Raw genomic sequence first — 14,582 nt, 5'->3', positions numbered from 1 at the left:
AAAACAAGTCTTAATGTGCTCCAAATCGTTCACACCCCAGGTTCATGATTTTCTCCTTAAGCTTTTTATATCTTTGGAAACCCCACGTTTTAAAACGTTCACTGACAAACAAATTTGTAACTTTCCGACATGCTCCCTTTACAAAACATGCATCAGTGCTTGAATGACAAATGAGAAACACTTTAAAGTGACATGTAAACAGCGTTTTTAGTGTCACTGCAAACACACACACACTCTGAAGGCTGCTGAACTTTAATCTGAAAAACAGTTGTTTTTGTTCTCAAAGTTTTTTTGTGAAATATTTACTCAGAACAAAATTTTAATAAAGATACTCAGTCCTGCCCAAAACATCTCACCTTTTCCAAATATTCACTTTCTAATAAACAACATTATTTTTTCCAAAACGGCCTCGTCCTCACTTTTTAAACATGTGAACGTCTGAAAATGTCTGAGGTGTGTCCCCGCAGAAAGGGGACATTAACCTGCAAATAAGCATGAAAGTGGACATGCAGTCACGCACTCACAGGACTCATGCATCAGGAATGATGATGTATAAATATCGACCACCAGTTCTCTCTGTGTGTGTGTGTGTGTGTGTGTGTGTGTGTGTGTGTGTGTGTGTGTCCCTGATGCAATCCACATCCCTCCTGGTCAAACTGGAGCGTTTTAATCCAGAGGAACAGAGCCAGGATCGGGATCAATAATGCAGAAGTGGTCGTTATCCTAAAAGTATGGTCCCCCAGGGTGTGTGTGTGTGTGTGTGTGTGTGTGTGCAGGGTGGAGGTCTGTTTTGACTATAAAGGTGGATGAGGTAGCAGTAGGTCATCGCAGGAAAAAAGAAAAGAGGAGGAGGAGGGGTGAGGACACACACCCGTGTGCTTTTAGTGGAGTTCATTTACAACAACCAGGGTATTACAAAAACCACACACACATTTCTGCTTCTGTCTCTGTGAGGGCCCTCTTTGAAATAAAGGAGTCCCATCACGGTGAAAATCAGGCAGAGTCAAACCCGAGCCCTCAAACCCGCACTGATGCCCTCTCCTTCCAAAAACGTCCCCATAAGGACGTGGGTCCCCACAAACACCCATATACGAGTACAATCGCACACCTAGCCCTACTCACAGCGGTCATCCGTCATCCAGACTCTGACACGACAGCTCTGCGGGGGCGAGGAGGAGGGAGAGTGGAGGATGAGGAGGGGGGCTTCATCCTGGGGCGCCACCCGCCATCTGGCAGGGAATTCTGGGAAGGCCAGAGGAGGCTGAGACCACCAAAAGGGGAGGTGGTGGGAGGTGTGAATGGTTGGAGGCCATGTTTGACTTTATTACTGGTGCAGACTGTGGATAGGCAGAGGGGGGTGACAAAATAAAAGGAACACCTGGACACATCTAAATATCAGGTGATCAGATTGAAGCTGAACCGGATGTACGGCAGGAAAGCGATGAATGCTAGTATACAGACTAAACTAGTTTAAATGGTTGGGGGGGGGGGGTTGCTTTTGCATTTGCTGCCACCTATATCGGTTCGGCTCACGGGGGCAGCAGAGATGCCCGGCCGCCTTCTCCAGCTCTTCTGGAGAAACATGGAGACATTCCCAGACCAGCCGAGAGATGTGATCTCTCCTTCATGTCCTGAGGTCTTCTCCCTGTAGGACATGCCTGAAACACCTCACTGACGAGGTCTCAAAGAGGAGTCTTGGGTAGATACTGAAGCACCTCAACTGCCTCCTTTTTGGAGTCCCTGACAAATGACTGAGCTCCTCACTCGGTGTCTGAGGCTTCGGAGGAAGCTCATTTCAACCACTGATATCTGCAGTTTAACTTTTAGGTTCCTGCCCACTGCTTCTAGCCTTAGAGGTAGTTCGACTAGTTCGACCAGCTCTCTCTTCACCACAGGTCTCAGGAGGCAGAGCTGGTGATTCGATCCCTGGCTGCTCCAGTCTGCATGCCAAATACCTTTTGGGCAAGATACTACCCAACGTTGCTCTCTGATGCGTCCATTGGAGTGTGACTGTATGTGAATTTTAAGTAGAAAGTGCTTGTGTGAATGCGACGTGTTGTTTATAGTACTTTGAGTTCTCCAATAGAGTCGAGAAGTGCTTTATTAGAACTAGTTCATTTATCATTTACCACAAAGGCCCAGTAATTCGTTCCCATCACTGCAGATGCTGTGACAATCTCCCGCCTTCCCTCGCTCGTGAATAAGACTCTGAGGTACTTGAACTCTCCCACAGTAGGCTCCAGGGTAGGGTGCCCAGTTCACCTCTGACCACCACCCAGTGGGGTCCTTCAAGGTCTGATCCCCAGTTGCTAAAACTGGTTCCCAGCTGGTTTTATTCAGTTCAGAGTCTGGATGATGCTGCGGTTAAATCTCCTTAAGCCCAGTTTTAACTTTTGAATGTGAAAACTGGTTACCTCATAAGCAGATATATTTTGACAGAGTTTGGTTCTTTTAACTAGTTTAACTCGTTTAACATATTCAGCTAAAATGCATCAATCACAATGAGCTGATTTGTCTTGTTTTGTTTAACAGTTGTTTACCCATTTGCAGATTTGTACTCTGTGGGAGGAAAAATAAATGAGATTGTAGGCCGTACGATTTCATGTGATGAGTTTTAAGGAGATGAGTTCTCTGTCGTAATCAGCTGTTTGCTTCTGTCCCATCAGCCCATCCTGTATGAAGGACAGGACAAGAACCCGGAGATGTGTCGCGTCCTCCTCACCCACGAGATCATGTGCAGGTAAGATAAAAAAACAGATGTGCTGTCTGTTCACCGATTCAGCGCTTGGCTCAGCGGCACTTTGGCAGGAGAGCAGGCGGCAGTTTCTGTCAAACCTGTGACTTTTTAATTTGTGTTTTTGTTCAGGCTGAAGCATGGTTTAATAACAGTGCAGTGTAATTATCTCCCTGCAGTGTGTGTGTGTGTGTGGAGTGTTAATTATGCTTGCAGAGGAAGTGCGTGGTTGTTAGATTGTGATATTTAAACCAAAAGATGATTGGATAATGGAGAAGTTTAGATGTGAAGAAGAGTTTTTGTCTCTGAGAGAAGAAGGTGTTTAAAATGTAAATAACTGATCAAATTTAAACAACTGAATAACAGAATTTTGTAGGTGTGTCCAAAAACAAAGAAACTGATAGAAGCCGGCCAATCACAAATAAGCAGGCTTAATGAGACGGGAGCTAAAAAGTCTTGTTTCAGAGAGGGTGGGGGTGTAAAGAGAGTACAGTAGAATATAAATAAGGATTATTTTTGAAATGTGAATCATGCAAAGCTGCTCTAAAAGAGTCCAAGAAGGAAAATAAAAAGCTGGAAGTCATTATTATTGTCGATTAGTTTTGGGTATAATTTCTATGGAATGATGTATTCATTTTTTGTTATATGTTAGATTAAATTCTTCAGAGGAAATGAAAACACTCAACTTTGGGAATGTTAAGCGTTAATCTTTTGGAGGCCTCTCCAAGCCCAGAGTTTGAGCGGTGTATGTGCTTCTTCTAGGACAAATATCATCTTCAGATTTTGTGAACACGTTAGTCAGTTCATTAAGTTAATCAGAAAAGACTAATTTTGCTATAAAAATGTCCAGACACCTTTTCCAGGGTCCAAGCAGTTTTCTGGCAATTTCATCTTCGCTTAAAATTCTATAAATAAATTCGTTACTAAAAATATTAGAAAATTTGTCTCTCAATGTGAATCTGTCATTAAAAATGATATATTGTTATTTACATTTAGAACACATTATTTATCTGCCTTTATTTAAACATGCAGCCTTAGGGCCTGGTTTTAAAAAAATGCGGCAAGATTTGAACACAATCCCGAAATAGTGTTGTTAATTTTACAGGTGATTCACAAAAGTTGAGCTGTTTTTCAAAATGAGCTTAGTCGGTTCAGTGTCAGGCATCAAAACAAAAACAAAAAAAACGAATTTAACACTTGAGAAATGCTGCAGATTGCAAAGCGCATGAAAACATGGCCTAATGATCAGATGTTTGTCTTTGGTCGGTGACAACTTTCTTATTGTGTGACCGTTACTCGGTTAGCTGTAAGTTGGCTAGTTGTGCTAGGCTAATGTTTGAGTTGCAGGAGAGTTGCTTGTGTTATTGATAATATGTATTTGTACATGTCTGTGCACTCACCTCTGAGTCCCACTGTCCATGGGGGGGCGTCACCCACTGAAACAGACTGGCGGAGGTGGCACAGAAGCTTTCTGACTTAATTTGTTTCTCCATCTAATAAATAAACCTCTGTTAGATAAAAATGCACTATGCCCAAAATCCAATCACCTGTCTAACCTCGAAAAACAGCATTAAAATTCAACCATTTTCAATGATTTCAAGCTCCTGTGTGAGCCCTGTATATAATACAGGTCTATAATAAAATTTGTATTTGTTTGGGTGTCGTTTTCATGGACGTTGTGAAATTCATGTTACTTTTACACAGTGAGGGCATTTAAAAATGTTTTACAAGATGTAGATTTGATGATGGTTTTACATCAGAATTTAGTTTCACTTTTACATTTTTATTTGAATTCTTAATTATCTTCACATTTTAATCTGTACCTGAATTGTAAATCTTAAATTTTGTGTATGGATTTGGTTTCCGTTGTGTTTTCTAGTTTCTGCTTTCATTCTAGTGGCAGCTTTGTGCCTGAATATATTTTCATTTCTTCCCTTTTTGAGGTATTTTGTAACTTTAAAGGTACTCCTGTACGGCTTTTCGTTATTCGAGGTTGTATTGATAAAGTGTGTGTGTACATTTGTTGGCCTGAACGCTCTGTGTGTGTTTTTGTGAGAGGAAAAAAGAGCAGCTGTTGGGTTGTTGTTCATCACACCAATCAACACGTTTCCTGCCCTGCGTGTCTCTGCTGTCGTCTGTGAGTTAATGGTTTTACTGGTTCAGACCGAGGAGTGAAGGAGTGAAGAACAACCATAGTGTGTGTGTGTAGCATGGTGAAAATAGGACACACAAACACACAAATATATAAATACAACTGAATCTGAAGTGTCAGTTGGAGCTCCAGCAGCCTGTTTCTCCATATGTAGGAAAAAAAACATCATTTTTGATGGTTTATATTTATTTATCGCTCATCTGTTTGTTTCCCAGTGTGAATAAACTGGTTAATGTGGACATTATATCCTTTTATAACTTTTTAGGGGCAGTGAATTGGTGAATGAATGAAGAAATTAGTTTACATGTTAACTAGTCTGTTTGTAGAGTTAACTGGTTTAGGTGCACTACAATAAACTGGCTCATCTGGGATAAACTGAGCCAAATGTGTTCCACAAGCTGGTTTACATTAAAACAATAAAGGGAATAGATTGGATTCATTGTTTTATTGAATTAGTACATGCAGTATATTTGGAGTTAACTGGATTGTCAGTGTATAATTTTGTATAAATCTGGCTGTATTAACTGACTTAGGCCTTAGTGCCAAGGACCTGGAGACCAGTCACTGATAGGTAAAACTTGCCTAAATGGCTGGAGAGCGGTTGCTGGGGTTAATGATTGTTACATCTTTAGGGAAAAAACCTTGAAGGGAAACTCTTTCTGTTTCCACTTTTCACAGCTTCACCAGCTTGGTGAGTATTTTGTGAATGTCTGCAGAGAAGTTTGTGTCTTCCATGCAAACTATGGATGACTGCAGCTTTCTGCTGGCAACCAAAGCGAGGTTTTTGGTGCAGGACCCTCTTAGCGACTGACTGCCAGCAACCTCCAGTCACCACTTGCCAGCCGGGAATGCACATTTTTCCTATCACTTGGTTGCCAGGGTGTCACCAATCAGGCTACAGACCTTGGTGACTGAGATTATGAGTTTGCTGCAGTATACAGTAATAGTCCAGTAACGTTGTAATCTGCTCAGTAAACTGGACCAAATGTACAGCGAGTCAGTTTACATAGTAACAACTTTGTATGAACCTGAACAGTTTTTTTCAAAATTTTTAAATTAAGTAATCACTCAGTTCATGTTTGCATAAAATTTTAGCCATCATAACATTTGAATAAATTGGTGCATATTTGGAGTAAAATAGTTGGTGTAAATCTGGAAAAGACGGGCCTAGCTACCTAGGTGTGCAGTTTTGGAGGTGGACATTAAACTGAGTTATCTATAAAATAAAAAGAGCCAAATGTGCAAAAAGTTTATCTAGAAGTGGTTTGAGAAACTGATAACTTTAAAATCAGTTTAAATATGTGGTAAATTGGGTTAAATTGGGTGCACACTGTTAAGATGTTTAAAAAATAGGTAAAAAATGGTGTAAACCTTAATGTAAAGTGTACACATGTGTGGTGAGTTGGTGCAAATCTGAAAATAAAATTGACAATGTTAACCTGATAGAGTGTGTATAGTAATCTGGGTCATCTTTAGAGTAAACTGGGCAAAACCAGCAACAGCTCAGAGTGGAACTTGTTTAAATGTTTAGTAGACTGATTTTCAAACTGTTAAGATGTTATTAAAAAGTTAAAAATGGAATAAACAGGTTTAAATGTTTGTTGGATTGGTTTACACAGTGAGCAGAAAACTCAGTTTATACCATTCAGTTGAACTTGAAGCAGTTAAAACAAGAACAGGTCTGACATTTTCGACCTTGCATCCGCCTCCTGCTCTGCCGTTTATCTCTCCCGCTTTTTCAGCCAGACTTGAGTATCTGTGAACTTCCCTTTTGCTCTCACTTTTTATCGAGCTCACTTCCCCCTGCGAGATTCCGTCGATACGAGCTTCATTTCCATAACGACGGCTGGCTGTCGGCGTCTCTGAGCTTCAGTCATTATGTGATTGAGTGCGATTATTAACCAGCTTTCCCCCTGATGGATGTTGTGTTTCCATTCACTAATGAGTGAGGCATCAGAGACTGCCTCGCTGTTTCTAACACGCGCTCCGTGTTTCTCTGCCTCCATGGCCCCAGGTGAGGTCGTCTTTATGGGCGTCCCCATTGGTTTGTCTACCTGGATGCTGCACCTTTGGGTGTAGCACCTGCTGCAGGATGTTACCCTCTAATGTTTTTTTTAAATAGAGACATTCTCTGGGTTTCTTCGGGTCTTAAAGTAGTTAGGTTTTCTAGGAAAACCTGAAAACCTGAAAAGACATGAAATAGTCAGTATTTACATTAAACTGAGCTTGTTTTAGACCTTAAAAGTCTGATATCTAGTCATTCTTTCCCCCCCCCTCATAAATCTTGAAGAATGCAGCAAAAATGAAAGAAATGAATGCCCTTGGTAGTGAATTCTAGGCCTCATCATCCTACTTTTTGCTGATATCCTTCTCATGTTGGTCAGTATGTTGATGAAACTGGTATTAGATCTGATTTGAGCCTATGTTTAGGTTTTAAACCTGCCTAAAACTCTGAAAAAGAAACATTATGCTCTCACTGCTTGAGTTGTTGGTTACTAACAGATTTATATTTTATATACATTTAACAGTCATGTAGAAAAAAACCTTTTTCATGCACTTTAATCATACAAGAACCACCGAACTCAGAAATTGTCACTGAGATAGTGACAGTGACAGAGCATCACTCTGTCCAGTTACGCGCTACACTAATGGCGTCACAGCTTTGTTATTCAAGCATGAAAACAAATCCCAGCCTAAGTAACTGAATGTTTTAGTCCCTTCATCCTGTAAACCTGGAGAACATCCAGCCAGGATGCTACAGCATCAGTGCAAAATACAGCACATGTGCAGCGGATGCACTAATTTGAAGAAAGTACATGTAAATGTTAAAATGAGGGACCCTCAGTCTGAACAGTTTAAGTTACTAGTTACAGAGAAAACATCACAAACTCTCAAAAGTTTTGAGCTTTTGGGTTTGCAGTGGTGCAGATTTCCATCTGAGTGTTTGTGAAACACATTTCTGGATTATCTGTGGTGTGATTTGGTTTGTTCCTGGATTATCGCAGATTAAATTCTGGATTTTTATTCAGTTACTGAGTTGGAACTGGGTTTGGTGGTATCTGTTTTTCTGGAAGCCGCTCTGGGACACTGTCAGGTTCCTTCACTGTGTGTTTGAGCTCTGACCTCGCCATCATATTACCGATTCACATTAGCCCTTCTTAAACTGATCTCTGCCATCACAAAGCAGCGAGAAGCAGTGAGAAGCAGGCGCTGCAGCGGCGGCAGCCAGGTTGGCACTGCGGCATTGCCAGCAGGCTCCCAGAGGCTCGCCAGCTCCGGGCCGCTCGCCTCGCCTCGCCTCGGCTCGCCTCGCCTCGTTGGCTGCCAGGCTTCGGGCGATGCTGAGGAAAACCTGCTGCCGCGCTCACAGAGGAAGGTGGCGTCCAGGCCGGGCTGGAGCGAATCAGCGGGCCTGGCGGCTGCTGTGGTTTTCCAAGCCTTTGGGTAATTACAACACTTGCCCTTTGAAAGCGAGCCCTGCATCCCCAGCCCGTCCCACTCTGTGTTATCTGGATGCTGTGATCCTAGTGACGCAGTGGGAATCGCTGTTTATTTTCTTTCTGTGTGTGTGTGTGAGAGAGAGAGATAGCAGCACCGACATGCCTGGACAAACCTTCTCTTTGTGGCTTAAGTAGATTCCACTTGTGGTGACGTCTGAAGTGGCGAGGAGGAGCAGCCAGCGGTAATGATGCTTGTGTGGCCTGTCTGAGGCTCGCCGGCCAAACTGGCTCCTGTGGCTCCAATGTTTTTGGTGACCTGAGAGAGAGAGTGTGTGTGTGTACGTGTACGACCAGTCTCTCTCTGCAGCAGGGACGAGCTCTCGCCGCCAAATGAGTGACAGCAGCAACACCACACACACTGTTTGTTTTATTTTAGCCACACACACACACACTCATCCCCTCTCAGGTCTGTGTGTGTTGTTCCTCGCAGTCATTAGCCGGCCGTGGTGTTAGCCTGTTTGCGGCCCGGGGGGAAACGTCATTAGGGCGATATTGTGGACGCTCAGCCAAGGTTTGTTTTCGTCTTTGGAAAGGGGCCCCATGTCCCTGGAGGGGCCCCGGCAGTGCTCCTGGGGTCCAGTTTGTTTATAACACTTCTTTGGCAGTTTGGAGGAGGTTGTCACCACAGCAGCACCAGTGGGTTTCCAATGCTAATTGGTCTCCTGGAACTTTCACTAATGGCTCCAAGTAGCTGGGGGAATAAATTATTGTGGCGCGTTCTATGGCAACAGTCACACGTCCATACAGAGACACAAACACGGCACTCGGTTTATGATTTTTCTGTACTTAGAGATCAAACGGTGTGATAAATGATTCATAAAGCGACTCATTTGGCATTCGCAGCCTCGATTTGACGCTTGTTTGTCAAATGGCAATTTGATTCAGGACAGCATGGGGCGAACGCAGGACGTCACGGGTCATATGCAATATGATTAATTTTTAAGAATTACCGGAAGATATGTTAATGACCCTCGCAGCGATAAGAGAAAAGCATTGTGCAGAGCAGCTTGTCAGAAGGAAGAAAATTAGATCTTGTGTCGGGATCGTGTTGTTATTTTAATGATAGATGGATCGCTTGTGTCAGATTTTTTTATATTTGCATTTCAGAAAGCTCGAGCTCGCCATTGTAAATTAATTTTGACAAATATCTGAACGTTTCTGTCTCATTGTTGACTGAAAAATGTCCTCTGAGGCGGAGAAACTGGGAGTGATACCGAGCTGCAGCTTAAAAGTACGCTGAGCTTAAATGTAACAAAAAGTGCAGCATTTAAATGTTTTTGTACTGAATGTGAAGCTTATGTTAAAGTTTCAGTCCACTGGAATATAAGTTATGCAAACATAAACTGAGTGATTACAACAGGGATCTCAAAAATAAGGCCCGGGGCCCAGAATTGGCCTGCACAACACTCCAATTTGGTCCACTGGACGGCTTTGAAAAATGCAAAGATCTGAAGGAGAATTATTTTAGACGTTTAACTGTATTTTCATAATTTTTATAGCTTCTGTTGCTGATAATGACAGGAATGGTCTGTTTGATGGTCTGTTGTCCGATAAACATCATTGTTCACATTCCTCATGTCATTATGTCCTAACACAGCGGTCCCCAACCTTTTTTGTGCTACGGATCGGTTTATGTTCCACAATATTTTCGCGGACTGGCCTTTAAGGTGTCGCGGATAAATACAACAAAATAAAACCAGTAACAGTACCAAAAAAAGGAATATTATTCATAACACACGGGAAAAGACCCAGGGAAACCGAGTTAACGATAAAAATGATTAAAAAAATAACGCTAAAAACCCTGAAATCATAAATTTCACACCCGAGCCTCAACTCTCGCAGCCAAACGACTCACGGGCCAGTACTGGTCCATGGCCTGGGGGTTGGGGTTTGCTGTTCTAGCAGATGATTTGTGTTTATTTTTACATGAAATGGTCAAGGTCACGTTTATTTCTATAGTACATTTAAAAGAACCAAAGCCAAAGTGCTTCACAGGCAGGAAAAAAGAGAAAAAAAACCTGAAAACTGAAACAATTACAAGATGCTGAGGTTTGGCTTGAATTAAAGACAGCAGAAATCAGTCTTCAATAAACATTTACATGCAGAAACATTTGGGGCGGTTCTAATATATAATTCCAGTATTCCAGAGACTTGGCGCAAAAGATCAGTCAGCTAAATGGTAACCCATTTACTCTCTTAAAAATAATCAATAAGCCAACAAGGTGAAGCTAAAACCGGAGTAACACGTTCTCATCTCAGATGCATCATCTCATCTGAGCTAAACGTCGAGCAGTGGGGTTTTGTCTTCCCAAATCAAAAGCATGACTGACTCTTTCCAAGACAGTATGAGGAAGATTGGCCCCTCAACCCAAGTGGAAGCAAAAAGTTTTTACATGTTTATCAACATGCAATGTGTTAGTAAGAACACGTAAATTCATCCCTGTTGTGAAATTCAAAGATCGGACTCCACATTTGTTGTTGTCTTCAGATCTCAGAAATACTTCAGTTTGATTTTTAAACGTGTGCCGCGGTTCCATCTGCCTCTCGGCTCTTTTAATTAATTAAATATGAAAGTATTTATTCATACTGTGTAGTCGTTGTTGCATGTAAAACACTTTGTGTCGCCTTGTTGTTGAAAGGTGCTCTACAAATAAACTGGCCTTGCTCGGCCTCCCCTCTGATTGGTAGAGGTTGAACATGAAGCCTGAGAGGAACGCCTGCAGGCACTGCTCAGGGCAGTAAAAACACTTTAACATCCTCTGCATGTTTTCATGAAAAATATAAATATTCACAGTCAATATCCTCAAAAAAAAGACACATGAGTGAACGCCACAAATGTTATTCATTATTTCTGTTGATTTACTGACTGTTTATTAAAAACTTATTTTGCTGGTTTAGTTTGAACTCTGAGTCCTAAATCGACTTTGTCCACCTTTTGTAGTAATTAATACCAACTACAAATGAAAACAACAACACATTCCTCTGAAAAAATAATACTATAAATGGCACATTAAAGTTTTGTAAACCCAATCAGCTCTGCAGCAACTCTCCTGCAGTTTGTATTTGCAGCTGATCAGCTTCCAGCCCAAGCAGCTTCACCCCGTTGAAGGCTGCATGAGAGGTCACTGAAGCGTCCTTCTTCTCATTTCTCGCTCCTAACCCTAACCCTAATAGGGCAGCTTTGCCTCTCACTTTAAGACTTTAAGACTCTCTAAAAAAAACTCACCTCGCTCTGATTGGCCAAGTTCTGGAAGCCTCCAGAAGAGCAGCACACAGTGCTTTGAGAGCTACACTCTTGGCTTTTGTGAAATGTTTAAATATTAAAGAGACGGGATGGCGACACCACCCTGTCCTCATCCCCAGGCCGTCACATAGCGCGGCCCTTAGTGCCATGGTTACGAACACGGTGTGAAGCGTCAGGATGCCGGGATATCCAATTACAACCTTTCACCACGTAACGATGTCATTCAGCCTGTCCTCGTCCCAGGGGCGTGGCTTTGCACATGTGCAAACCTGGCCGTCGTCCCTGTGGCCATATAGACGGAGTGACACGTGAGGGTGAACAGATTTAACCACAATCTTTCCAAAGCGTAGTCACTGTATTGTATTTTTACCCTGTTTTGTCTTTTTTCTTATAGAATTATTTTAATATTTAAACCTGATGGTGGTTTTTGGCCTGATTCTTTGATCTTGTCCGTCCCATAACATCTGCATCACATTATAAATAAATTTGATTAGATATCAATATTCAGATCAGTCAGTACTGATGTACTTTGTTACATCCCCCACCTGACTGCACACCTCATGATGCATTCACTGATGGCCTCCAGCCGTCAGGACATTTGGACGCTTCGTCATTCAGACAGTTTCCTGCAGTTTCAGTGTGTAAACGTCTGCAGCGGCGTCTCATCCGTCCATCCATCTGATGGATATTAATGTGCCGGGCTCAGCCGACTGCTGTTCTACATGCCACACTGACCCACCACACCAAAAGCCTCATTTAGCTCCACCCGCCCCCCACCCTGCAGAGCTGAAGTAGAAATCCAGCGCTCCCTCCGGATGCCTGCACAGACTCTGGACGGGCTACTGGCTCGTTTAATTTTGGAGTCTGCGGCCGCTTGGATGAAACACCGGCCGCTTCGCCCTCTGGCTACCTGGACGGCTGTTTGGCGAGGCGCCCTTCGGTTGGCTGGCTGGTAGTCAGGGCGATGGCACCGGGGAGGGTGGGGGTGCTTCCATTGCTGGGTATCATCCAACTGTTAGTGACCTTGGCTTGGACCCCACCCAGCTGGACTCAGCTGTGTGTCTGTCTGTGTGTGTGTGTATCTGACACCAACTTGCTTTTCAAAATAAAAGTTTTTTCCGGATAGCTGGGTGGATTTATTTTAGAAGCAGATTATTAACTAATAATATATATATATTTTTAAAAATCTATATTTTTTCACAAATTTGGTTGAAACTACAGATAAAGTTAGAAGTCACTTTAGTTAATTTAAAGACAACTTATTTTCTCAACATCCCCTGCAATTAAGCTTCATTCTTGAATATGGTTTGAATTATTTTATTTCCCTGTTCTCTCTTTTGTGACTCATGTTCAGCAATTTGTGAAAAACCTGAAACTGAATTTGCATTTTTTTAACACTACTGGTGAGCTGAGCTCAGCGAGCTGTGAATGTGAAGATCACTGATGGTTTTACACATTTTTAAAGGTTAGAGAGGCTCGTTGACCTGCACCTGTTTTGGGTAATGTTTAAATCTGTTGCTTTTTCAAGTCGTGTTAACTCAGTGTGTCCTTTCCTTTCACAGCCGGTGTTGTGACAAGAAGAGCTGTGGAAATCGCAATGAGACGCCCTCTGACCCCGTCATCATCGACAGGTAGGAACTGTTCTGATTTTCTTTCTGCTGCTGTGTCTGGTTCAAGTTTCTGGCTCAGTTTGTGATGCTCATGAACATCAGGAGTGATCGCACAGTGAGGAGTCTGGCGTTTATGATTGGACATTGGTTTAGCCTCCTGCTTGCGATCGCGAATCGTTTCTTTGACGTCTAATTGCACGGTCGGCGTAAAGCTGGCTGTTGCCGAGTATAAATGGAGGGAATCAGTTGTTTGATTATCTCTAGTTGCTGCAAGTGAACGCAGCGCAGTGCAAACTGCAGGTCAGGGTTACTCCTATCCAGCAAACAGGATTAAATACACTTTTGGTTTATTTGCTTCTCACTGTGAATGTCTTACTTCTCATTCATCAATAGCAGCCATCAGTTAGGCTGATTTTTTGAGAGTCAATCTAACTTCAGTCCCGTTTTTTTCCCAGAAATCTGCATCTCTCCGCCTTCAGCAAAAGTTTGAGTTGTTGTTGTAATTGTTTGTGTATGCAGGATATTAAACTCGGCCCACTTGTCTCGGTCCTTTCGTGTGGAAATCATGTGGTAATGTACGAATGAGGCTTGGGTGGGATTATGGTGTTAAAATACCAATCTTTCTGTTTTTGTAAAGGGAGAAAAAAAACTTCTACGGGACACATCTTTCTAAAATGGGTTAGACCTAGCACTGATGGATTAGTCCTCACAGGGTTAAAGTTATAGATGGATGCTACATTTAGTGCTTGTATTATTGTGCACTGCTCAGACATGCTGCCAGAGGACAGTAGTTACAGATAAAACGCTGCGCTGAGCTCAGCGAGCTGTGAAACATGGCGACTGTTTGATAAAGGTGAGCTAGCCAACATGGACGACGCTGTGCCAGAAAGCTGTGGCTAACAACGATGGACTAATTACCTCTAAATAAACAAAACTAGCATAATTTTCTTAACGATGTATCTGATATTGTTTAAATTTCATATTAATCTCGCTCGACAACCAAGAATCCTTGCAACTGACCCATCGTATTATTGTGATGCTTTGCATCTCTAAAGCACAACTTGTCCTGCAGTGGAAGAATTTTTGAGCAAAAAAAGTCTTAAAGACGTAAATGTTGCTGTGGAGGAAGGATCAAAGATGTGACTTTCACCCTGGAGACTGGGGTTTGTGTCCCTCAAAACCAGAAATAGATGTATGTATTTCTAGACTTGGAGCTTGTTATGTTTTCAGATTGGAAAAAAATTGTTTTTGGTGGAATTTGGTTTGTTAGATGTCTGTTAGGTCCCTTAAAATACAACATTCACCACATATTAAAAAGAATTTATGGCAGAAATGAGATGGT

At 42.3% G+C, this 14,582-nt stretch overlaps 1 protein-coding gene across 3 annotated transcripts in view; it reads left to right on the top strand.

Annotated features, from left to right (window-relative positions):
- Positions 1 to 14,582, top strand: part of LOC146638248 (transcription factor COE3) — a 141,044-nt gene that overhangs the window by 25,840 nt on the left and 100,622 nt on the right. For all 3 annotated transcript variants that reach the window (XM_085360670.1, XM_085360678.1, XM_085360662.1), the window contains exons 5-6: positions 2,667 to 2,740; positions 13,193 to 13,261. In XM_085360670.1, the coding sequence (XP_085216796.1) occupies positions 2,667 to 2,740; positions 13,193 to 13,261 (143 nt within the window). The remainder of the gene's footprint in view (positions 1 to 2,666; positions 2,741 to 13,192; positions 13,262 to 14,582) is intronic.

Source organism: Diplotaxodon limnothrissa, linkage group LG2 (assembly GCF_057381915.1).
Source record: "Diplotaxodon limnothrissa isolate DT_005_m linkage group LG2, D_limnothrissa_male_GT1.1, whole genome shotgun sequence".
In the NCBI taxonomy this organism is placed as follows: domain Eukaryota; kingdom Metazoa; phylum Chordata; class Actinopteri; order Cichliformes; family Cichlidae; genus Diplotaxodon; species Diplotaxodon limnothrissa.
This window is presented reverse-complemented; position numbering and strand designations above follow the sequence as displayed.